A 23,834-nucleotide genomic window follows, 5' to 3' on the forward strand; every position below is an offset into this window, starting at 1 on the left:
TATGACCAAAATATATTTACATTATAGAAAATGTGTACACATGCATATAGAAACATATGTAGTCATGTATTAATTACAATCCATTATATGTCCTAGCTAGCTACGATTTCGACGTAGTAGTAGTCGCTGCTAGCTCAGAAGCTAAGGACCGGTGAATTGTGTTTCCGTCGTAGTAGAATTCACCCTTGGGATCAAGGATTTCTTCGTTGATGAATCCCATGAGTTGTTCTTGAACCGCCGTGATAAATTCCTTGTGTGTGGTCAGGTTATCCCTCATGCGAATAAACTATATGAATGTATGAAATTGATTAGTAATTAAACAAGAAATCGCTACGTAATGAAATTTTGAATTTATTTGTACGTACATCGAGCTCTCTTGTGGTGATGATTTGGTTTGCAAGGCAGTGGCAATACTCGCACACGTAATAGCCGCACAAGTTATTTCCCTGCTTTTGCTTTGCGCACTACAAATAAATGACAAACAACGAGAGATCTAATTAATATACACTTGTATGTATTTGAATCGGAGAAATATAAATGTAGAGCATGTGTACTCACAGGAAATTTGAACTTCCGCCTAAGTCTTTCTCTCCATTTGCCGCGGACCAATTGACGGAACCGATACCAAGCCCTACATGGAGTTTAAAGCTATGATTCGTAGTAGCAATTAACATAACAAGATTTTCTTAATTAACAAAGGAACTTATGACGGTACCTGTCTATAAGTTCGAAAACCTTGTCAAACGTAGACTCTTTTTTATCCATTGAGTCATATACGTTGACGGTGCAGGCCTCCAGGTCGAAGAGTAAAAGCACCCAGTGGAATCTGCAATGTGCGTGGGATGCATTACATATGAAACACTTAGCAAGTTCGTACGGGAATGAAATTTGGTATGTAGGAAGACAGTAAAATTAAACTAACTCTGTGTTGTATGGCAACAGTATGAACGTCTTGTAATGCTGCGCCTTCAGGAGATGGACGAGATTGTCCTCTGTTTCTTGTGGATATTAGTCGAGCATTGCGACGTTTACTTTCCGAGGGTCGATGAATCCAGTATCGAAAACCCTCCGCCGTCGGGCCCTTTGAATCTCCATTCTACAACGATAAAAGGGAGTATATTATTTTCTATAGTCTACTTATATATACAAGGACCTAATTAATTAAAGGAGACGTATAGTAAGAAATCTAACTGAACGATATACTTGCAAAATCCAGCAACTCATAATAGAGACGTCGAGGGCGTCCAGCTGGTATAGTTCGTAGATTCCCCTGAAATTGATCCAGAGAATGTCATCTCCTTGCAAGAAGTCCGGGTCCCTGATCCTCGCTCCGATCATCTCTCTACCGGTGGCGCTCATCTCCATGTACAGCTGATGGAACTTGTACATTTGTGTGGGTAGGGACTGCAGCAGCTCAGGCTTGACAAGCGGTTTACCGAGTTCGTACATGTATTTCACTTCCGCCTTTTCGATTGGTGCGACTCCTAGCAATTGATCCGTAGTTAGACCGGTGTCAGTAATAAATTGTTCTATCGTCATTTCTTTACCGGTCACCAACGGCTCGATCTCCTGGTTTGGTTGCTCTCCAAGCTGAGGGACTGGTTTGGACTTTCCAGAAGATGCTTTCTTCAGCGTTCGCTCATAGTCCGATAGCTTGATGGCCTCCTTGACAGATGCAGACATACCCCTGAAGAAGCTCCTGACACTGGGGTCTACAGGAATCTTCTTTTCTGGACTTCGAGGCTTGAATTGTCTCTTGACTTCTGATGCAACGTAAGCGTCAAGCTCCTCTTGCGTGCAATCGTACCCGGGGTCCTTGTTCTTGGCGGCGTCAACTTTCGCCTTCTTCGTTGCCCTTGTGTGGGCAGGCGGTGGAGCTGGGGGGGCCCTTGACTTTGAAGGTGCCGGAAGAGGAGCTTGCGGGGGAGTAGGTGTAGGAGCCCGAGGAGGAGTCGGTGCAGGATCCTGAGGAGGAGTCGGTGCTGGAGCCTGAGGTGGAGACGGTGCTGGCGGAGCATGAGGAGGAGACGGTGCAGGATCCTGAGGAGGAGATGGCGGAGCCGGAGGAGATGGTGCACGAGACGCCGCTTGTCGCCCAGGGAGGATGATGTACCGCCTGCGCCATAGAATAATGGCATGGCTTGTGTCTCGTAGATGCGTCTCACCGTCTCCTCCAGGGTAATCCAGCTCGAGGTCCTCGTACGCGCCTTCGACCAACTCAACTTCGACCTTCGAGTATCCTGCTGGAATCGGCCTGCAGTGGTAAGTACCTGAAGGGTCCGTTGGGATGGCCATGCCCGACGCCACCTTCATGTTGTGAGAGATTATTTATTAGTAATCAACATATATAAGCAGCAACTAGCGGAATGGCTAAATCTTACCTTTATTGATAAGTTCTTGAAAGGAATATGCAGCTCACATGGTGTCCGCTGAGTGATGTCATCAACGGGACAGGTCGATTCGTCCTGTGTTTGCATGGCGTCCATGCTCTGTGATCCTACCTGCCCCGTTGAGGCGCAGCTGCTACGGTTTCCTGACGGGCTCACCATTGCAGGAGGAATGGTCGGCTGGGGATCATGGGACCGATGTGCGGCCATGCGTTCATCAACCTTCCTTGCCACCTCCTCTTGCATGTTGAGTTCGTAGCTCGATACCCGGAACTCTAGGTCTGCAATTTTCGCCTCGGTATCTCTCTTGCTCCTCATCCGACTCCTGTACGTGTGGATGTCCTCCTTGAAACCAATCTTCCAAGGAATCACCCCTTTCCCTCGTGTTCGTCCTGGATGCTCTGGAGTCTGCAGGGCGAGTGTCAGCTCGTCCCTATCTCTGTCTGGTCGGAACGTGCCCTGAGAGGAGGCTTCCACTGCATCTGTTAGTCGTCGCGCAACCTCTCGTATCTGATCGCCGAAGACCAGTGAGCCATCAGCTGGGTTGAGCGTTCCACCGTGAGCATAGTACCAGAACTTCGATCGTTCCGGCCAATTGGCTGTTGCCGGTTCGATACCCCTCTCAATCAAGCTAGCCTCCATCTGCTCCCACTTCGGCATCGCGACGCTATAGCCTCCTGACCCCAAGTGGTGATGGTACTTCTTCTTGGCGGCATTTTCTTTGTTTCTTTCCATCATCGCCTGCCCTTGTTCACCTGTCTTATAAGCAACGAACTCGTCACAGTGATCCCTTAGCTTTGGGAATGTGTCGAAGTTCGGTGTCTGCCCCTTCAGTATATACTTCTGGTACAGATCTCCCTTGAAGCTCTAAAACTGTTCTGCCATTTTCTTCAGAGTCCACCTTTTCACTTTGTCCTCTGTACCCGCAGGAAGGGTGAATGTCTCGAGCATTGTGGTCCACAGCATCTCTTTCTCAGAATCTGGGACAAAGCTCTCATGATCTCCGCGTGCCCTTGTTCTTCGCCAGTACACCGTACTGACAGGCACGTTATCCCGCACAACCCAACCGTTGTGACGTACATAGTTCTTGGCGGCTTCGGCCGGGGCACTAGGACGTCCATCTTCTTGCACTTCCGTTATGATGTGCCGGCCCTCAAGCTTCTTCGTTGCACCTCGTTGCCCGCGTGCCCTCTTCTGTCCAACGGAGGGTTGACTACCACTAGCCTCCTCCTCCTGGTTCCCCTCCACATCCCTTTCCACGTGCCCCTGCTGGTTCCCCTCCGCATCCCTCTCCACGTTTCCTTCCTCGTTCAAGTACTGGTTTGGATCCTCGTTCCCCTCTTCTTCATTCCAGTACTGGCTGCTTCCCTCCGCGATTATATCGTACAATATCTGTTCCTCATCGCGGTCAGCCATCTGTTGATACAAGAAACATCTGCTAAGTCACGATACATTTATGTTTTAACAATCTAAGTCATGTATGCTAAGTGTAAATGTCGTACATTAGAACCCTACACAACCTTACGTGCTAAGTCTAATTACAAATCGTGATATAAGCTAAGTCTAGGTGACGTATATTATACAACCCTAGCTAGTACATAATTATATACTAAGTCTAATTACAAATAAAATAATCTTATATTAAAACTCAAATAATATTACATGCTAAGACTAAAATAGTCATGTATATGCTAAGTGTTTCGTGCGTATATGCTAAGTCTAATTAAGACTACAATAGTCAATTGCTACTTGTCGCACCAATTCCGTTGTCAATAATTATACATACTAAGTCTAATTACAAATAAAGTAATCTTATATTAAAACTCAAATAATATTACATGCTAAGACTAAAATAGTCATGTATATGCTAAGTGTTTCGTGCGTATATGCTAAGTCTAATTAAGACTACAATAGTCAATTGCTACTTGTCGCACCAATTCCGTTGTCAATAATTATACATACTAAGTCTAATTACAAATAAAGTAATCTTATATTAAAACTCAAATAATATTAGAACACTACACAATCTTATATGATAAGTCCAATTACAGGTCTAATAATCTTAATTAATTGCATTACAAATATAACAATCATTTATATTATTACGTCACTTGCATGCTCCAATTTCTTCTAGGGCTAGCTCTTCCACTCAGGCTTGACGGACGACTCCGACAACACGTCTTTTCTGCAAGATACAAAAAGATGTATTACGATAAATGCGAAGTAACATATATATATATATATATATATATATATATATATATATATATATATATATATATATATATATATATATATATATATATATATATATATATATATATATATATTGCATTTCACGTTAACGTTCGTCCTCGTTCGTTCGCTCGTTCACGTTCCCTAGCTCGTTCACGTTCGTTCGCTCGTTCTTATTCACGTTCGTTCGCTTGTTCTCATTCACGTTCGTTCCCTCGTTCTCGCTTGTCTTCGATCGATCGTTCTCGTTCTCGCTCTCGTTCGTTCGATCGTTCTCGTTCTCGTTCACGTTCTCGCGGCAACGTACGTTGACGTGTTCGTTCTCGCTCTCGTTTGTTCGATCGTTCTCGCTCTCGTTCGTTAATGGCGGTGTGGCGGCATCGGGGCGGCGGTTGGCGCGGCGGCGTGGCGGCGGCGGCGGCGGCGTGGCGGTGCGGGGCCGTGGCGGCGGCGGCGGGGCGCGCACGGCGGCGGCGGCGTGGCGACGGCGGCGGCGGCGTGGCGTTGCGGGGCCGTGGCGGCGGCGGCATGGCGTGGCGGCGGCGGCATTGCGCGCTCGGCGGTGAAGGCAGCGGCGGCGTGGCGACGGTGGCGGCGGCGTGGCATTGGCATGCGGCGGCGGCGAAGGCGGCGGCGTGGCGCGTCGTCTCGTGGCGGGCGGCGCGACGGAGAGAGATCGATATCGGAGAGATCGAGATGCATGAAGGGAGATCTGGCGGCGGCGGCTCTCACCCCAGAGATGCGGCGGCAGCGGAGGAGACGGAGGCGGCGGCGAGGACGACGAGCTCGAGACGACGGCGAGATACGGCGGCGTCGGCGCGGGGATTTGCCCTAGGCAGTGGCGGCGAAGGAGAGAGGCCGAGAGAGATCGATCGGCCGAAAACGTCTAAGTGTTGGTGAAGAAGACGAGGGCGCACCGGGAATATATATACCCCCGGATCTTTACTCCCGGTTGTTGAGAACAACCGGGACTAAAGATATCTTTACTCCCGGTTGTTGAGAACAACCGGGAGTAAAGAAAAGATATTTACTCCCGGTTGTTGAGAACAACCGGGACTAAAGATATCTTTAGTCCCGGTTGTTCTCAACAACCGGGAGTAAATATCTTTTCCCGCTATTTCGAAATTCTTTTTAAACCCGGTTAGGGTTAAGAACCGGGACTAAAGATATCTTTAGTCCCGGTTGTTCTCAACAACCGGGAGTAAAGATCCAGCCACTGCCCCTTCACGCCAGCCATCCCTATCCATTTCCTCGCCTCATCTCTTCCTCGCGTCGTCTCTCTCTCGCTACTCACAACCACGCGCCCTCGCCGCCGCCCTGCGTTAGCCCCCACCGCAGCTACGCGCTAGCTAGTCCTCTGCCCGCCGCTTGGTTCGCCGGTGTCGTGCAAGCCGACGCCGCTCGCGCAAGCCTCACGAATCGCGCATCATCAATGGCGGGTGGAAATCCTCACGATTTCTTCTCCCAGTCGTTCAATGAAGCTCCAACGGGCCACATGGACGGCTCCGACTACGGCTTCTCGCAGGGGTCTTCAGGATATGGTGGATCTGGCACCGGCATCCATTTTGGGGGAGGGGGATCGGGGGGCCTCGATCTGAACTCCCAGGCCGACGCCTTCCCCGATTTCGCCTCCTACCAACAGATCCTTGAACCGGGTAGCCTTGTGTTACCTCCGATTCGGGCAGGGAGCAGATCCACAGTCCCCCCGTCACGTCCTCCTCCAGCGGCGGGAGGGGGACGTGGCAGAAGTCGTGGAGGGAGAGGAGGAGGACGAGGCCGTGGCATGTCGTTGACCAATGGCGCTGGATCTGGCAGGGGAATGCGAGGATTTGTTCCTCCTGGCTCATCGTCTGGCCAAGGAGGCGTCCGAGGTCATGGGGCATCCATGTCGCACAGCGGGCCACCCGCCTTCAACTTTGGAGTCTTCGGAGGAGGACGGCGAGCCGGTGCCTCGTCGTCCCAAGGGACAAATGTGTCCGAGGACGACGGCAACGAAGAAGACGAAGAGGACTTTGGTCCTGATGGTCAGCACATGGTAAACCCCCCATGGTTACTTTCTGTTATGTTTGATTTGTGCTATTGCGAAATATGCCAATTGTTGCTCATGATATTGATACTGCTATGCATGCCGTGATCTAAGCATTTGTATTACAGTATATGTTGTTCATTGGTTAATTTAGGGTTAAATCATGTTTTTCTTTCCTAGAATACGTATGACAAGGCAAATTGGACAGAAGAAAAAACTTACACATTGTGTGAAATAGCATGTGAGGAAATAAGGGATGGGCATTGTCCTAATGGAGCATGGACAACTAGAGGGTACCAGAATTTGAAGGCCAAATATTTCCAAAGGGCTAACCTAAGGCATTCAACCAAACAGATAAAGAATAGATTCACCCATCTAAAGAATTATTACATTGCTTGGGTGTGGCTGAACCAACAAACTGGAGCTGGTAGAAGTGCTAGTTGAGAAATAATTGCATCAAATGCTTGGTGGGAAAAAAAATTAAGGTATGCAGTTGTCAAAAATTTAGCTAGTTTACATGATTTTAGAGTTTTCTGTGATATTGATTTAGTGTCAATACAGGAGAAGGGGGACGCCAAGAAATTTCGCCATGGCAACCCTGAGTACTTAGATTTTCTTATAGAGATATTTCAAGGAGTTGCAGTTGATGGTTCCACAGCATACATCCCTGGTTTTGAAGATGAAGATGAAGAGGAAGGAGAAGAAGAAGCAGGGGATGCAGGGGAGGCAGCTAGAGGGGAAAGAGCTGTAGGGGATGGTTATGAGAACAGCCCCATGAGCACTAACAGCAGGAAGAGAGGGAGTAGCAGCTGTGATGTGTCCACAGCTTCTAGTCCTGGGAAAAAAAGCAAGAGCCCAGTGGTGAAGCTCATGCAGGGGCTGCTCAATTCTTTCAACTCTGATTGTGATAAGTCAAATACCCTAATTACTGAACTTGTTAACAGCAAGAAGTTAAAGGAGCAGAAGAAAGAAGAAATTGCTGAGTCATTGACAAACTGTAAGAGGTTGGCAGTAGAGTGTGGTGCAGCAGAAGACAGTGTGGAATACTTTTGTGCCACACAGTTGTTTGCTTCCAAACATAACAGAGTTATGTTTAAGAACATTAGCACTAAAGAAGCAAGATTTATGTGGCTGAGAAGATGGTGCCAGCAGAAGAATTTGTATTAGATGATCCCTTTCTTTAGCTGCATTAGTTATGATCTACTTTTGTGTTGAACTATCAACTTGTTTGATGTGATGTGACGTAATGAACATGTGATGTGTGGACCTATTTAAACATTCCCTTCTTTTCTTCTTGAAGTTTGTTCATATTATATTTATGATGTGCTTTCTTTCTATGCATATGTCACTCCTGCAGGATGGTGAAGGCAGTGGTGATGAAGATATCTCTGATGAAGATAGCAGTGATGATGAGATTGATCTTATCATTTATATTTTGAAGAAAAGAGAAATGGACAGGAGAAGAGCATGTATGCTTGCCGCCATGATTGGTACGTATTACTTGGAACTTTACTCTAATAAGGCTCCAAGAAGGGTAGCACCTGAGTCTGGACATGATTGGGTTATGAGAACATTAGCTAATAGAACTGCTTGTTACAACATGTTTAGTATGCACAGGCCAGTTTTTGAGAGGTTACATTCTGTGCTTGTGGAATCATATGAGTTGAAGTCCACAAACAACATGGATTCCATGGAGTGTTTGGGTCTTTTTTTATGGATAGTAGGTGCTCCCCAATCAGTTAGGCAAGCCCAAGACAGATTTGTTAGGTCTCTTAAAACAGTACATAGTAAGTTCAAAGCAGTTTTGACCGCTCTACTGAAACTTGCACAAGATATCATTAGGCCAAAAGATCCCTTATTCACAACAGTCCATAAGAAATTGCTTTCTCCTCAGTACACACCATATTTGGATAATTGCATTGGAGCAATAGATGGTACTCACATCCAAGTTGTGGTGCCAAATTCAGCTGCTGTTCAACATAGGAATAGACATGAGGAGAAGAGTCAGAATGTTATGTGTGTCTGTGACTTCGATATGAGATTTACTTTCGTGCTTGCTGGGTGGCCTGGTTCGGTTCATGACATGAGGGTATTCAATGATGCACAAACTAGATTTAGTGCCAAGTTTCCAAAGCCACCTCTAGGAAAGTTTTATCTCGTAGACTCGGGATACCCAAATAGGCCGGGTTATCTAGCACCATACAAGGGTATAACATATCATTTCCAAGAGTACAACGAAAGCACATTGCCAAGGGGAAGAAGGGAGCACTTTAATTACTGCCATTCTTCGTGTCGGAATGTCATTGAGAGGTCATTTGGGGTCTTGAAGAACAAGTGGAGGATTTTGTTTAGTTTACCAAGCTACTCGCAGGAAAAGCAAAGCAGAATTATCCATGCATGCATAGCACTTCATAATTTCATTAGAGACAGTCAAATGGCTGATACAGAGTTCGACAATTGTGACCATGATGAAAATTATGATCCATTGGGTGGAACCTCTTCTCCATCTAGCGAACCAACAAACGATTTGGACTCGCGTGTCATGAACCAATTTCGGGACTGGATTGCCGATGGATTGTGATATTTGAAAGGAATGTAATGAATGGTTCAATTTTTCTTGTGAATTGTATTTGGTTTAACTTGTCAATTGAACCATGAGTGCTTGTAATTTGTAACATTGAAACTTCTGTGATGTATTTCAACAACTTGAGATGTATATGAGCTTCTTTGAATTTCTGTGATTGGGCTGTGATATTGATGATGAAATTGAGCGTCTCGTGGCGGGCGGTGTCTCGTGGCGGCGAAGGAGAGAGGCCGAGAGAGATCGATCGGCCGAAAACGTCTAAGTGTTGGTGAAGAAGACGAGGGCGCACCGGGAATATATATACCCCCGGATCTTTACTCCCGGTTGTTCTCAACAACCGGGACTAAAGATATCATTAGTCCCGGTTGTTGAGAACAACCGGGAGTAAAGAAAATATCTTTACTCCCGGTTGTTGACAACAACCGGGACTAAAGATTATAGCACTGCATATGATTTTCGCTTACATATGTGTTTATAAAATAGAAGTTAATGCATTAACATTATTTAAAGTACAAAGATTAATGACAATTACTTCGAAAAATTATTTTTGTCTGTAATAAATTAAGTGGATAAATCGTAATAAGCAAATATATGACTTATAATTAATAAAAATTCCAATATATATATATATACTTAACATATATATGAATGATATTATTATATTGGTAAAAACTCTAATTAAGATATGTATGTACATACTGCATGATTTAAAATTAATAAAAATTGTAATCATCATATATACTTATCGTAGGAATTATATTAAATTAAATGCTAAAAACTCTAATTAACATATGTAAATGCCACATGCATGATTTAAACCTTTTAAAAATTCGAATAGTCATATATATAAGTAGCATATGAAAGATAGTAAATTAAATTGTGAAAAACTCTAATATATGAATGATAGTTTTAAAAATATATTAAATTTAATACTTTTAAAAATTCTCCAGTCAATTATAATTAGCATATGAATGATAGTAAATTAAATGTTAAAAAACTCTAATTAACATATGAAATTGCCACTTGCGTGATTTAAAACTTTTAAAAATCCTCTAGTCAATTATAATTAGCATATGAATGCTAGTAAATTAAATGTTAAAAACTCTAATTAACATACATATGAAATTGCCACCTGTGTGATTTAAAACTTTTAAAAATTGTAAGTATCACATATAACTAGCATATACATGATGGATAATCAATACATCCAAAATAGTTTATATCGTGTACACAATAATTACGGCATTACATCGGCGGTGACGGTTGACCGCACGTACTTTCTCCTCACTATTGTTCCCTCCTTGTGATCGCTGCGTGAGTAAGGGGTGTCTTCATTTGATAGGAGGATGCTAGGGTCAATCGTCACCGTGAAAGGGGGTTGCCCATCCAACTGATCGTAATCCTCGTCAGTCTTGTCCTCAACTCTGACGATTTTTCTTTTGCCTGGGAGAACCACTTGACGCTTAGACTCATCAGGCCCTCTGCCCTTCTTTCCTTTGCTAGACATGTCCTTCACGAAAAAGACTTGCGTTACATCATTGGCAAGGACAAAAGGTTCGTCCGAGTATCCAACCTTGTTAAGGTCAACAGTTGTCATCTCACTGTCATCAATCATTACGCCTCCACCAGTCAACCTAACCCATTGGCACCGGAACAGAGGAACCTTGAGAGGACCATAGTCAAGTTCCCATATGTCCTCGATGGCACCGTAATACGTGGCAGTTGTTCCATCGTGTCCCATGGCATCGACACGAACAGCGCTGTTTTGGTTCGTGCTCTTCATGTCTTGGGCTCTCGTGTAGAATGTGTACCCATTGATCTCATATCCCTGGAATGTCGCGATCGACCCAGACGGTCCCCTCGCCAGGAAGGCAAGTTGTTGGTTGATCGACTCGTTACCCATGAGATGTTGTCGTAGCCACGCGGGGAAAGTATCAATGTGATGCCGTGTAATCCATGCATCGGACTTACCGATGTTCCTGGCGCGAACTAGAGCCAAGTGCTCCTCGATGTAAGGAGCTACCAATGAAGAGTGTTGCAGAACAGTGAAATGGGCTTTACGGAATAAATTGTTGTCTACCGTCATTATTGCTTTCCTTCCGAGAGTTCCCTTTCCCCGTAGTCTCCCTTCATGGCGTGATTCAGGTACCCCGATTGGGCGAAGGTCTTCGATAAATTCTACGCAAAATTCGATGACCTCCTCTGTTCCATAACCCTTGGCGATGCTTGCCTCTGGACAAGCACGGTTATGAACATACTTCTTCAGAACGCCCATGTACCTCTCGAAAGGAAACATGTTGTGTAGGTACATAGGACCGAGAATACGGATCTCTTTCACAAGGTGACAAAGCAGATGCGTCATTATATTGAAAAATGAAGGTGGAAATATCAACTCAAAACTGACGAGACATTGCACCACTTCATTCTGAAGGGCTTCTAATCTATCCGGATCGATGACCTTCTGCGAAATTGCGTTCATGAATGCACATAGCTTTGTTATTGTTGCCCGGACATTGTCTGGAAGGATACCCCTTATTACAACTGGTAGCAGTTGTGTCATCAACACGTGACAGTCATGAGACTTTAGGTTTGTGAACTTCTTCTCCTTCGTGCTTATTATTCGCTTGATATTCGTGGAGTATCCAGACGGTACCTTTATGCTCTCCAAGCATTCAAACATACTTTCCTTCTCTGCCTTGCTAAGAGTGTAGCTGGCTGGACTCAAGTAATGGCTTCCTTTCTCCTTTGGTTCCGGGTGAAGGTCGCCGCGTTGTTCCATATGCTTCAGATCATTACGTGCTTCCAGGGTATCTTTCGACTTTCCGTATACACCTAGGAAGCCAAGAAGATTTACGCAAATGTTCTTAGTGAGGTGCATCACGTCAATTGCGTGGCGTACGTCCAAGAATTCCCAATATGGTAACTCCCAAAATATAGAGTTCTTTTTCCACATCGCCGCGTGACCATCTTCGCTCTCTATATGCTGGCTTCCAGGCCCCTTTCCGAACACTACTTTAAGATCTTTAACCATAGCAAACACTGTTTTCCCGCTGCGATGTTTAAGCTTCGTACGGTGGTCGGCCTTATGTTCGAAGTGCTTGCCTTTCTTCCGTACCGGGTGGTTTGCTGCAAGGAATCGACGATGACCCATGTATACAATCTTCCTACAGTGCTTAAGATACGTACTTTCTGTTTCATCCATACAGTGAGTGCAAGCCTTGTACCCCTTGTTGGACTGTCCGGATAGGTTGCTAAGTGCAGGCCAATCGTTGATGGTTACGAACAGCAGCGCTCGTAGGTTAAACTCCTCCTGTTTGTCCTCGTCCCACACGGGGACACCTTCCTTCTTCCACAACTGTTTAAGATCTTCTACCAGTGGTCTTAGGTACACGTCGATGTCGTTACCAGGTTGCTTGGGGCCTTGAATAATAATCGGCATCATTATGTACTTCCTCTTCATGCATAGCCAGGGGGGGAGGTTGTAGATACACATCGTAACGGGCCAAGTGCTATGGCCGCTGCTCATCTCTCCAAAAGGATTCATGCCATCCGTACTCAAACCAAACCGTATGTTTCGTGCGTCCTTTCCAAATTCTTTAAATTTTCTGTCGATGTTTCGCCACTGCGAACCATCGGCGGGGTGTCTCAGCATCCCGTCCTGTTGACGCTCTTCAGCGTGCCATCGCAACATTCTAGCATTCCCCTTGTTCCTGAACAAACGCCTTAAACGTGGTATTATAGGGAAATACCACATCACCTTAGCAGGAATTCTCTTCTTTGTTAGCTCCCCGTCAACTTCTCCTGGATCGTCCCGTCTAATCTTGTATCGTAGCCCTTTGCAAACAGGGCATGCTTCTAGGTTCTCGTACTCCTCACCGCGATATAGGATACAATCGTTCGGACATGCGTGAATCTTATGAACTTCCAGTCCTAACGGGCAGACTATCTTCTTAGCCTCGTACGTTGTCTCGGGCAATTTATTTCCCCCCGGAAGAATGTTCTTGACGAGTTTCAATAAATCGCCAAATGCCTTGTCACTAACCCTATTTTTTGCCTTCCATTGCAACAACTCCAGAGTGGTATCCAACTTTTTGTGCCCCTGCTCGCAACCTGGGTACAACGAAGTTCTGTGGTCCTCCAACATCTTGTCCAATTTATGGGCCTCCTTTTCACTTTCGCAGTCCTCCCTGGCGTCCTGCAACATCTGACTAAGATCATCCGCAACGTCGTTACCATCAGCAGCTATTTCCTCCTCGCCCGTTTGATTTCCTTCAAATCCAACATACTGAGCAAAGTCCGGAATATTGTCGTCTTCCACTTCATCTTCTTCCATTTCAACACCTTGCTCTCCGTGGGATGTCCAACAATTATAGCTTGGCATGAACCCCGACTCAAACAAGTGGAAATGAATAGTCCTGGATGCAGAATACTCCTTCTGATTCTTACACTTATTGCATGGACAACAAATAAAACCCCTTTGCCTGTTAGCTTCGGCTACTCTCAAAAAATAGTGCACGCCGTCAATAAACTCTTTGGACCGCCGGTCAGCGTACATCCATTGCCGATCCATCTACATGAGTCAAAAAAACCGTACACAAATAATTATTCTTACAATAATGACAGTCATACAATAATTATAAGATATCTTTATTCATATAAAAATCATAAAATATTACACCAAATAATTCTTAAAAACTATTTGTAAAGTTTTAAACTAATTTTAATGTGTTTTACTTCTTTTAATTTTCATTTTAGTTTGTTTTCTATTATTTAAGATTAACTTTCACTAGAGTTTTCCTTCTCAACTATTTTATAAAACCTTGTTTAGCAAATGAACTAAATTTCTATATATTCTTTCTTCCCCACACACATTTTCTCTCTCATCAACTTACAACTAAATTTTGGAGACAAAAAAAGTGTGCAAAACATAGGTGCAAATGTAGTATGACAAAAAAAAACATTGGAGGATGAAGTTGCAAACCTTTTAGGCACCTCCGATTTGTATGTAATCACCAAAATAAATTCAATAGAAATTTTGGCATGACCTCCCCTCTTCATATGAAGAAATTTTGAAGCTTGCTCGGGCAGCTGGAGGAGGAAGAAGACATATATATAGGGGTGGGACTTTAGTCCCGGTTGGTAGCACCAACCGGGGCTAAAGATCACCGGGATCATTAGTCCCGGTTGGTAATACCAACCGGGACTAAAGTTAAGATCTTTAGTCCCGGTTGGTGTGGGCCTGACAGGCCCTGACAGCATTCGAACCGGGACTAAAGATGATCTTTAGTCCCGGTTGGTAACACAAACCGGGACTAAAGATCAAATATGCCCGTTACCCTTTTGAACCGGGACTAAAGATCATCTTTAGCCCCGGTTTTTATTGCATCCGGGACTATTGTGGAAATCGGCCGACCGACGAAAGATGGTTTCTCCACCAGTGATATCATCATTTGATTCTACAAATTGCTATCAATAAACATCAGTTCTGTCGGCCGGTACTCCATTCTTTTTTAATTCAATTACATGTTTATAAGCTCTTAATTACTGTCTTTGAGATCTGACTATAATGTATTTACCTATGTAACTTGACGTGAAAATACGGTAAATTAAAAAAAACCAAACAATTCTAAGGGGATAATTTTCACAAAAAAAATCTAAACAGCTTCAAATATACTCCATATTAAAGATCAAATCTTAGAAGGAAAAAAAAATCCCAACGGCAGAAATGTAGGACGGACACGTACAGTACAACTCAATCAATAACATCCACTGTCGCGATGCTCTTACAAGTACTCTTTTCGTCCCATTTTAAATGCAGTCATGAGTATTTCCGTGTCTAATATTTGACCAGTCATGAGTATTTCCGTGTCTAATATTTGACCGTCTGTCTTATTTTAAAAAAATATGACTTTTTTAAAAAAAATAAGTCACGCATAAAGTACTATCTATGTTGTTATTATAATGACAATAAAAATACTAATTAAAAAACAATTTTAAATAAGACGAATGGTTAAACATTGGACACAAAAACCCATGACTGTATTTAAATGGGAAGGATGGAGTACCTCTCAATCATTAAACTCCTAGTCTGATCCTATCCTTGTCGTCTCTTGGCATGCATGCCGTACTCCCTAATATTAATTTCATCACTCCACAACTTCTTTCAACCATTTCACAGAGATCATCCTTCGATCGATCCATCAATTCCATCCATGATCATCGAACATCGTCTCCAATCATAAGCCCATGCCCCTCCCTCACGCTTAACCCTTACCTACGTCCATAACCCCCATCTCTCTCGATCGATCTCTACCCATCCATCTACTATATTTTGGTATACACATTGCTAACCTACCTAAACATATACTCTCACAATTGCACCATATATATATGAACACGAAATACGTACATACATACGCCGCACCTACGTATAGCATATGTAGGCCCATGCATATGCATGTGTAGACATTTATATCTATACATACATCCATAAATGTTTATATACATATATATATTTATATGTATTTATCGAAAAATACATGTATATTTGTCAGTATATATAGGGTCTAGGGTGTAGACGGCTGTAGCTATAGTAGCTAGCTAAGCTCGCAAGAGCTTATCACCAGCTTGTGTGTGTTTGTGTTTGAGTTTCTGTGATTTCGCCATGCCAACCTCGCAACAAGATGGCGGCGGCGGCGGCGAGAGGCTGTTTCACGGCGGCGGCGCCGGAGATGGAGACGGTGGTGGTGGTGGTGGGGCGGCGGCGGCGGCGGCGGCGAGGCAGGTGTGGGTGCCGGGGCCGGTGATCGTGGGGGCGGGGCCGTCGGGGCTGGCGACGGCGGCGTGCCTGAAGGCGCGCGGGGTGCCGTCGCTGGTGCTCGACAAGGACGCCACCGTGGCGGCGTCGTGGCGGGAGCGCACCTACGAGCGCCTCCGCCTCCACCTCCCGCGCGGCTTCTGCGAGCTCCCCCTCGCGCCGCCGTTCCCGCCGGGGACGCCGCCGTACCCGACGCGGGACCAGTTCGTCGCCTACCTCGACGCCTACGCCCGCGCCTTCGCCGTCGAGCCCCGCCTCGGGTCCCGCGTCCGCGCCGCCTCCTACGACGCCGCCATCGGCTTCTGGCGCGTCGCCGCCGTCGACGAGGCCGGCGGCGGAGGCGCCGGAGGCGAGACGGAGTTCCTGTCGCGGTGGCTGGTGGTGGCCACCGGCGAGAACGCGGTGGCGGCGTGGCCGGCGGAGGGCGTGGGCGCCTACCGCGGCGCCGTGATGCACACCAGCAGCTACAAGAGAGGGGACGAGTTCGCCGGGAAGAAGGTGCTCGTCGTCGGCTGCGGCAACTCCGGCATGGAGGTCAGCCTCGACCTCTGCAACAATGGCGCCGCCACCTCCATGGTCGTCAGGGACAAGGTGTATACTTTTACGTTGCGCACGTGTTTGCTACTGTTAAGTTGTTGCGTAATTAATTATTGTTGCACTCACAAATTAACTTAGTAGTACAAACTTATTAATTACTCCTTGTAAAACTTGTCGTTTTGTATGAGGGTTGGGTCAAATTTTTTAAAACATTTGACTATGAATAATTTCTATTCTGTATAATATTTGTCTTAGAAATATGAAAGCCATATATATGTTTAAAAAGTACTTCAATAAAATCATATATATATTTTTTGATAATATAGAACAGTGGTCAAAGTTGCTTTTTAATACCAAGTGCCCTATTATTAACCTGGAGGGGAGTAACTGGAGTAACTGTTTAGCTTCAGAAAATTTACTTGAAAAGTTTGCCAAGTTTCCCTAAAATTTTGTACTGGACTGCTAGTTTCAAATTTTTTACTGTCTAAACTGTCTAAAAGCTAATTTAAAGCTATATTTCGTATAGAGGTCGAAATTATTGCTTGGAGTAGTCGAAGCGTGCTAGAAGACAAATTAAGAAAATAAAAGACCATATAATCACAAAATATAAAAGAAAATACATCGTCATCGCATTTTTCCCTCCAAAGCAACAGCCAGCTTTCTAAATAGAGAGTCCATGTTTTCTTATGTTAGTATTGAGGCCATATACTGTAGAAGTTTTGGAACCAAAACTTCAAATAAATTAGGTATATCTACCAAAATACACTTTTGCAATTTATTTTCTCGTTTTAGGGGCACCACAGAGCAAATCTAGCATTTTCAGTTCCCAGGATGTAATTCTGTGTAATTCTGTGTGGTCAATTTATTCCGTCGCGCCACGTGTCTTTCCTTTTTGCCTCCCTTCTATAAAGAATCGTTGTCACTTTCATAGCAGAAAAACCATAATATATCATTTTCTGGAAAATTCATATGAATGACAGTTGCTTGTAGCAAAATTTAGTAAACATTGAGAGATTTTTTTTTTCATTCTCACAAAATTTCTTATCATACATACATGCTTGTGTGCATCATATGTTTGTGCTACTTGCAATTGTAGCTTGCTGTTACATAGAAATACGCACTGATGTGGTGCCACATTGCCCCGTAGACTTCCCTTTCCTTATCTTGCACACCGCACAGGGGAGACAGAGAAAGAACAAGGGAAAATTACAACAACAGTGACAGGGGAAAAGAAAAGAAAAAAAATCAGAATTTGAGCTAGAATGCTCGAGAAACTAGATTATATACAGTGGCTAGCATGAATGTTCATGAATTTTCCTTCCCTTTTCTTATAGTGAAAGCAAGAGATGATGTTAATAATATTATTGATCACTATACGAGATTGGGTAAGTAGAGTAGTGTTGAGTGAGTCAAAATTACATGATCTAATTAAATTTAAAGTAGCAATGCATTGGACAAATTAATTTCATCCCTGAAATATTGATATGTTGTGAATGAATAAAATATAGAAAAACCAATATATAGTTTTCACCATATATACATACTAGCTAAGAGTTTAGGCCGCCTTTTGTACTATGGATTTCAATATATGTGTATCCTTAATTATTCAACATTTTTTGTGGGTAAATTTGCAGATTCATGTTCTGCCTAGGGAGATTCTGGGCATCTCAACATTTGGCCTCTCAGTGTTCCTTCTCAAGTGGTTTCCCATAAAATGGGTTGATGCTTTACTACTCATTTTCTCGAGATTGATCCTTGGAAACATTGAGAAATACGGCCTCCGACGACCTAAGATTGGTCCACTCCAGATCAAGTGCTCTACCGGGAAAACACCGGTGCTTGACATCGGCGCTCTTAAAAAGATCAAGAACGGCGAAATAAAGGTAAATTATACAACTCATTATATACAAATCCCTCCCCCCCCCCCCTCCCACCCAATGATCATGCAAGCTCAACTAACAATATAATTCACTAAAAGAACAAACTAAATAACTAAAAACTGAACAGATCACATGATGGAATTAACAAGAGAAGCTATATAGTATAAACACCCAACCATTTGTACAACAAACATGAAGTAAAGAAAGATTTTTTGTCTTGCAGTGATGTAGGTCAGTGTACTATATGTTGTTTAATGATGTAGTGCAATGTCCTACCAAGTGAATCTAGAATGAGATTCTCTCTGCAGGTGGTCCCAGCAATACACTGCTTCACAGAGGATGGGGTCGAATTCGTGAATGGCTGTAGGGAGGACTTTGATGCCGTCATCTTTGCCACTGGATACAAAAGCAATGTGCCATCATGGCTCAAGGTACGCATGCACACCTAAATTCTTTATGTTCCACCAGTTTTTCTCGGCATCCTTTAATTTAGATGGCACATAACTATGTTGCGAATGATGCTACAAAGGGATTCACAAATTTAGCGAAATAATACTGCGAACATAGAGATATGTTTTTCGTCGTGCATAAATTCAATACACGGGACATATGTACATGGTCGCTCTGGTCAATAAACATCTATTAGAGATGTTTTATATTTAAGTTGTAAAAAACTTTGAACATTAGTTTATCTAGTAAAATATTTTGATTGGATTGACGCACATAAAATTGATGGGCAGCATGCATGCATGAATGATTGAGTGATTGACTGACTTATGTTTTATTTATATATGATGCATGGGGAGTACATATATATAGATCATGGAAATCACAAAGCAATATATATGCACTGTACACTTTCACATCAGAGATTGACCCTATGCTTGTATACATATGGTCTATGCCACCCTAATCAAGGTATTAGATAGCTAGGCATGGGCAATGACAATGATACTAAGAAGGGGGTGATATCCCTCCTAGATGGAGACATGGAAATTCATCCAAAAAATGACAATCAATAGCCAATTTTGCTTCAAAGATAGGAATGAACCATAGTTGTCACCTCGATCTTTAGATTCTAAGGTGAAAAATAATTGATCTAGGTAGATATAGGAGAGGACATATATGTCTTTTCAGTTCGCGCATGTGTGTGCGCGTGCGCGCGATCGAGATGATAGTTACTAGTCTTGTACTTCCCATTTGTATCTTGATACGTATATATCATTGAGTGTATGTAGACATGGACATGTCTAGGGTAGGGTTGTCATGTCAGCTTGTCAATGTTTTGATCGTGAGAACTATAGCTATATAGCTAGCTAATTGATTGAGGATTGGGATGCATGGGCGGCTCTTAGCTCTAGCTAGCTCTTGCATGTTCCTCTCAATCTCATATGTGTATGTATATGTATGTATTTTGTTTGTTGTTGTGTTGTTGTTGGTGCTGTGTGAGATGGTCCGACAGTGGAGCCCATGTATATATATGTTGGCATTGATTTGGACCATATGCAATAGCGACTAGGCATATATGCAAAAAGAAGAAAAATAGAAATGGTTTTCATGGATGTGTTTTATACTTTTGTTCCATTCTCAAACAAAGCATGCATGCCTAATTGCTTTGCATCATGCAAGATAGTTTAGAGAAATGAAGATTTATACATATATGCAAACTTCCAAATATATAATAATACTCATATAGTGTTTCACAATTTGTTTTCATGTTTTTCATGCTAAAGAGACAATTTTATGGTCTTGGAAGAACCATTAGCCACAAAGAGAATTATTGATCACATGGCAGTTAAGCAGCATGTCATAAACATGGTAGCAATTAACTAGGTATAGCTAGCTAGCCATTGAAGTGCACAGCCAGCACACATCTCTGCATGCACCTTCAAGTGGGAGTATAGCTAGAGAGGAAACTGCAACTCTGTGGGCAGTGAAAGGAAGATTAAATTCTTGCCAAAAACAAAACCACACCTCATCATAACATCACATATATATAAATATATACCATGTGAGTTTGAGTTTTTTTTTCTTTCTTCTGTTCATTTCCTCTGAGTTAGGTGATGCACATGCTGGCCCATAATGATTTGGTAAGGACCCATTTGTTGATCATGTGCATGGCAAGTGCAGCTGCCAGTACACCCCAACAGTAATGCATTGCATTGTACTCCTGCTGCATCTGCATATGCATGCCCACTCTACCTTTTGTAGGGTGGCCCATCTTGATGGCTTGCTTGATGGCTCCCATCTGTCTAACCCAGATTTTGATGATCTCAAGTGTGTGTTTGGCATGCACTGGAGCTGATCTGATCAACAGTGTGTCTACATGCTATTGCATGCATGCATCACTGTTTTAGCTCTTTCAATTGAGCAAAATGTGATGGATTCTAGCTAAGCTAGAACAGTTTGTGTTGTTCTCTTTTCTTGCCTATATTGGTCCACCAGATTCTGTGCTTCGTTTTCAGCTGGTAATCATTGGTTAGGAAAGACATCAACATATATATATGCACCTAGCTAGTTTTTGTTCTTTTTTGCATCTTGCAAAAGGAACAATGATTATTGTCCTGGCTTTATCAATCGATGATAGTGTGCCGTATATCACAGGGACCTTGTAAGGAACATTGCAGTCATATGAACCACTCATTTAATTCTGGTCTAGGAGCATTGCTCTAATTACCTCATATCCCCTAGCTATCTGATAAAAGTCATCTATTACAAGTTACTATCTAGATTTGTTAAATTGTACTCCACTAAGAAAAAAATACACTAGCACATAAAACTAATTCGTGCTGGCTAGGAACGCCACAGGTGCCGTGTTATGAATCCAACAAAGCGACACTTACCGATAATGGTTACTATTGCCAGTTATAGAACCGATACATATGTGAGCATATATGGGCGGTTCTAATATAATTAAGAACCGACACATATGAAACCTAGGGTGCATTGGAAGGCTCATATATGTCGGTTAAGAAGTACATTCGGCCGGTTCTTCACAACATTTGGTACTTATGGAGCTCACTAGGATGTGTTGGCAGGTCCATATGTGCTAGTTGTTGACGTAAAAAAATATACCTACACCTGCTCCAAACCAAAAAAATATATGATAAATTCATATATTCACAATCAAAATGATAGATTGATATAAATGTGTAGAATTTTAATTGAGGTTATCAAGGTCCCAAGTGATTGAAATCTTTGAAAACTTACAGATATTTAGGCATTTGAAATCTAGGATATACCTAATGAAAATATGCTTTTTGACTTATCAGCGTGCTGGCCAAAATTTGCATTTTGTTAGAGTTGATTTTAGGGGTTTTTTTTCCATCGTAGTTTAGTTTCTAGTATTATCATTTTAAACTGCTGATTTTTCTATGGCTTATCAACGGTAGCTCAACCGCATGCTAGTAAAATCCCAAATTAACTTGGAATTAACCTTGCAGTAACCAGAATGTACACACATATTATGACTTGGAGTTTCCATTATTTTAGTGATATTGCCTGCTTGCCTTTCCTTGAATTTGGTATGTAGTACCTATACCCTTGCATGATGAAATAAGGATAAATATGTGCATTAGTACAGGTTCTTTGCCTTTTGAGACCATGCTGTACTAACGAAGGAGCCCAAAGTTTCTCCATCAGGCAAAATAGAATCCAGATGGAGCACCAATTACTCCTACAAAACTATGTGGCATATTTTGTTTTACTATTCTTTCAAATCAAGTATTGAGAAGTAGAAGTATATATACAACACTACAACTACTTAAAACATGTAATTAATGTATACATCTGAAGGAACAAAAATAATCCCTTGCAAAATACTTCGAATATAAATTTGAATGAAATGATCCAATATATCGATGCCCACATTTCATTGATAAACACAAATATATCCGATGGATGGAGATTGTCTACAGTACTACCGCTGCAGTGGCTGCTACATTTTGCATATATCTATCCAAATTAATCAGGACTAATTCAGTTTGTAATCAACAGCATAAATTAAAATCGTTACTCTCACCGTCCTAAAATATAACAATGTATAACTATGTACATAGGAGGAGGAGTTCTTCAGCGAGAGCGACGGGTTCCCGAGGAAGGCGTTCCCGCACAGCTGGAGGGGGAAGAACGGCCTCTACGCCACCGGATTCACCAAGAGGGGCCTCCAGGGCACCTCCTACGACGCCGCCATGATCGCCGCCGACATCGCCCGCCGCTGGACCAAGTCCCTCGCCGGCCCTACTGCCGCCGCCGACGCCGACCACCATGAGACATACATAGCTAATTAATTATATATATATGTGTCTTATAATTAGCATCGTAAGATTTTCTTGTTCTTTTTTTTTTTGTTCTGTCGTCGCTGTGTTGGGAGAAATGTACATGTCTGAGCGTCTGCTGGTCGAGAATGAGATCAATCATCGAAGTGCGTATGTGCATGTGTGTGTACATATGTATGCCAAATATATATATAATATGTTATGTGTCAATATATAATATTTATATACTACTAGTATTATGCATCCAAGGAGAACTTTGAAGTCTGAGGATCTTGGTGAGTAATCCTGGCCTGAAGCTTCCATTGACAATGGTGAAAATAAACAGAAGCCTCTGCCTTGCTGAAATGTACTCTGCTGTTCTGAACTCTGAACTACTCTGAAGAACATACAGATTCAGCCATTCAGGCAAAGGCTTTGACCAGCACCCTGTCCAATGCCAGTTTCATGTAGCAGTAGTAAGCAAGAATGACAGTGCTGTTGGATCCTTGGATTTGGAAACCAGAGGTTAACCATTCGGTGCTGGAAGAACTAAATCTGAGTGGGTGCAGCGTCAGAACAGGGTAGCTCAGGGAACAGCGCAGTGCAGCATTCAGAGTTTCAGACAGAGACACGAGGAAATGAGAAGAATAGGCTAGAGAGGTGAATTTGTCTTCTGGGCTGCTGGATCTTGGAGAAGGAATTAATCTATTTTACCTCCCTCAACTCTTGCTTCCGATTAAATCACTTTTCTCAACAGTAAAACCAGATATAACACATCCATCATATTTGAATACAGGTGTAAAATCGACTTCATCTCCCAGAGTAGCTGGAGAAGCCCACAGGAGGAGGCGACCGATCGTCCCCCTAGGGCGATGGAGAAGTAGTAGTCTGGGCAGAGCAAGTAGAGTCCCTATCCGGTGGCCGGTTTGCACCAGTTTTGGAATATGTGGGAGGTGTTATACCTGGTTTTATGGTTGAGGAACGCGATTCAATCAAGAGCAAGAAATTAGGGAGGAAAAAATAGACTCTCCTGCAGAATTTGTACATGATGGACTTGGCTGGGCCGTATCTATTGAGTTGGGCCTTGGTAGGCCCAATTGCAGGAGCCAGCA

At 43.2% G+C, this 23,834-nt stretch overlaps 1 protein-coding gene and 1 long non-coding RNA gene across 2 annotated transcripts; one reads left to right on the forward strand and one right to left on the reverse strand.

The window, feature by feature from the left end:
* LOC136354501 (uncharacterized) lies at positions 1 to 606 on the reverse strand. The gene is made up of 3 exons (XR_010738147.1): positions 559 to 606; positions 366 to 464; positions 1 to 286 (listed from the first exon to the last, which is right to left on the reverse strand). It is a non-coding gene; the product is annotated as an uncharacterized lncRNA (long non-coding RNA).
* A 14,885-nt stretch (positions 607 to 15,491) lies between these two features.
* Positions 15,492 to 22,976, forward strand: LOC4352328 (indole-3-pyruvate monooxygenase YUCCA1-like). Its single transcript, XM_015763780.3, has 4 exons — positions 15,492 to 16,640; positions 18,221 to 18,469; positions 18,775 to 18,897; positions 22,525 to 22,976. Exons 1-4 carry the CDS (start codon positions 15,897 to 15,899, stop codon positions 22,753 to 22,755), a joined length of 1,347 nt encoding a protein of 448 aa, XP_015619266.2. The 5' UTR covers positions 15,492 to 15,896; the 3' UTR covers positions 22,756 to 22,976.
* Positions 22,977 to 23,834: the final 858 nt, after the last annotated feature.

The sequence above is a fragment of the Oryza sativa genome, chromosome 12 (assembly GCF_034140825.1).
Source record: "Oryza sativa Japonica Group chromosome 12, ASM3414082v1".
Lineage (NCBI taxonomy): Eukaryota > Viridiplantae > Streptophyta > Magnoliopsida > Poales > Poaceae > Oryza > Oryza sativa.

What these genes read in the sequence shown, in the direction of transcription:
- LOC4352328 (XM_015763780.3), top strand. Translation starts at nt 15,897, where the DNA reads ATGCCAACCTCGCAACAAGATGGCGGCGGCGGCGGCGAGAGGCTGTTT. An exon ending in TCAAGAACGGCGAAATAAAG is followed by an intron (nt 18,470 to 18,774) that starts GTAAATTATACA and finishes TTCTCTCTGCAG; the next exon opens with GTGGTCCCAGCAATACACTG. An exon ending in ATGTGCCATCATGGCTCAAG is followed by an intron (nt 18,898 to 22,524) that starts GTACGCATGCAC and finishes CTATGTACATAG; the next exon opens with GAGGAGGAGTTCTTCAGCGA.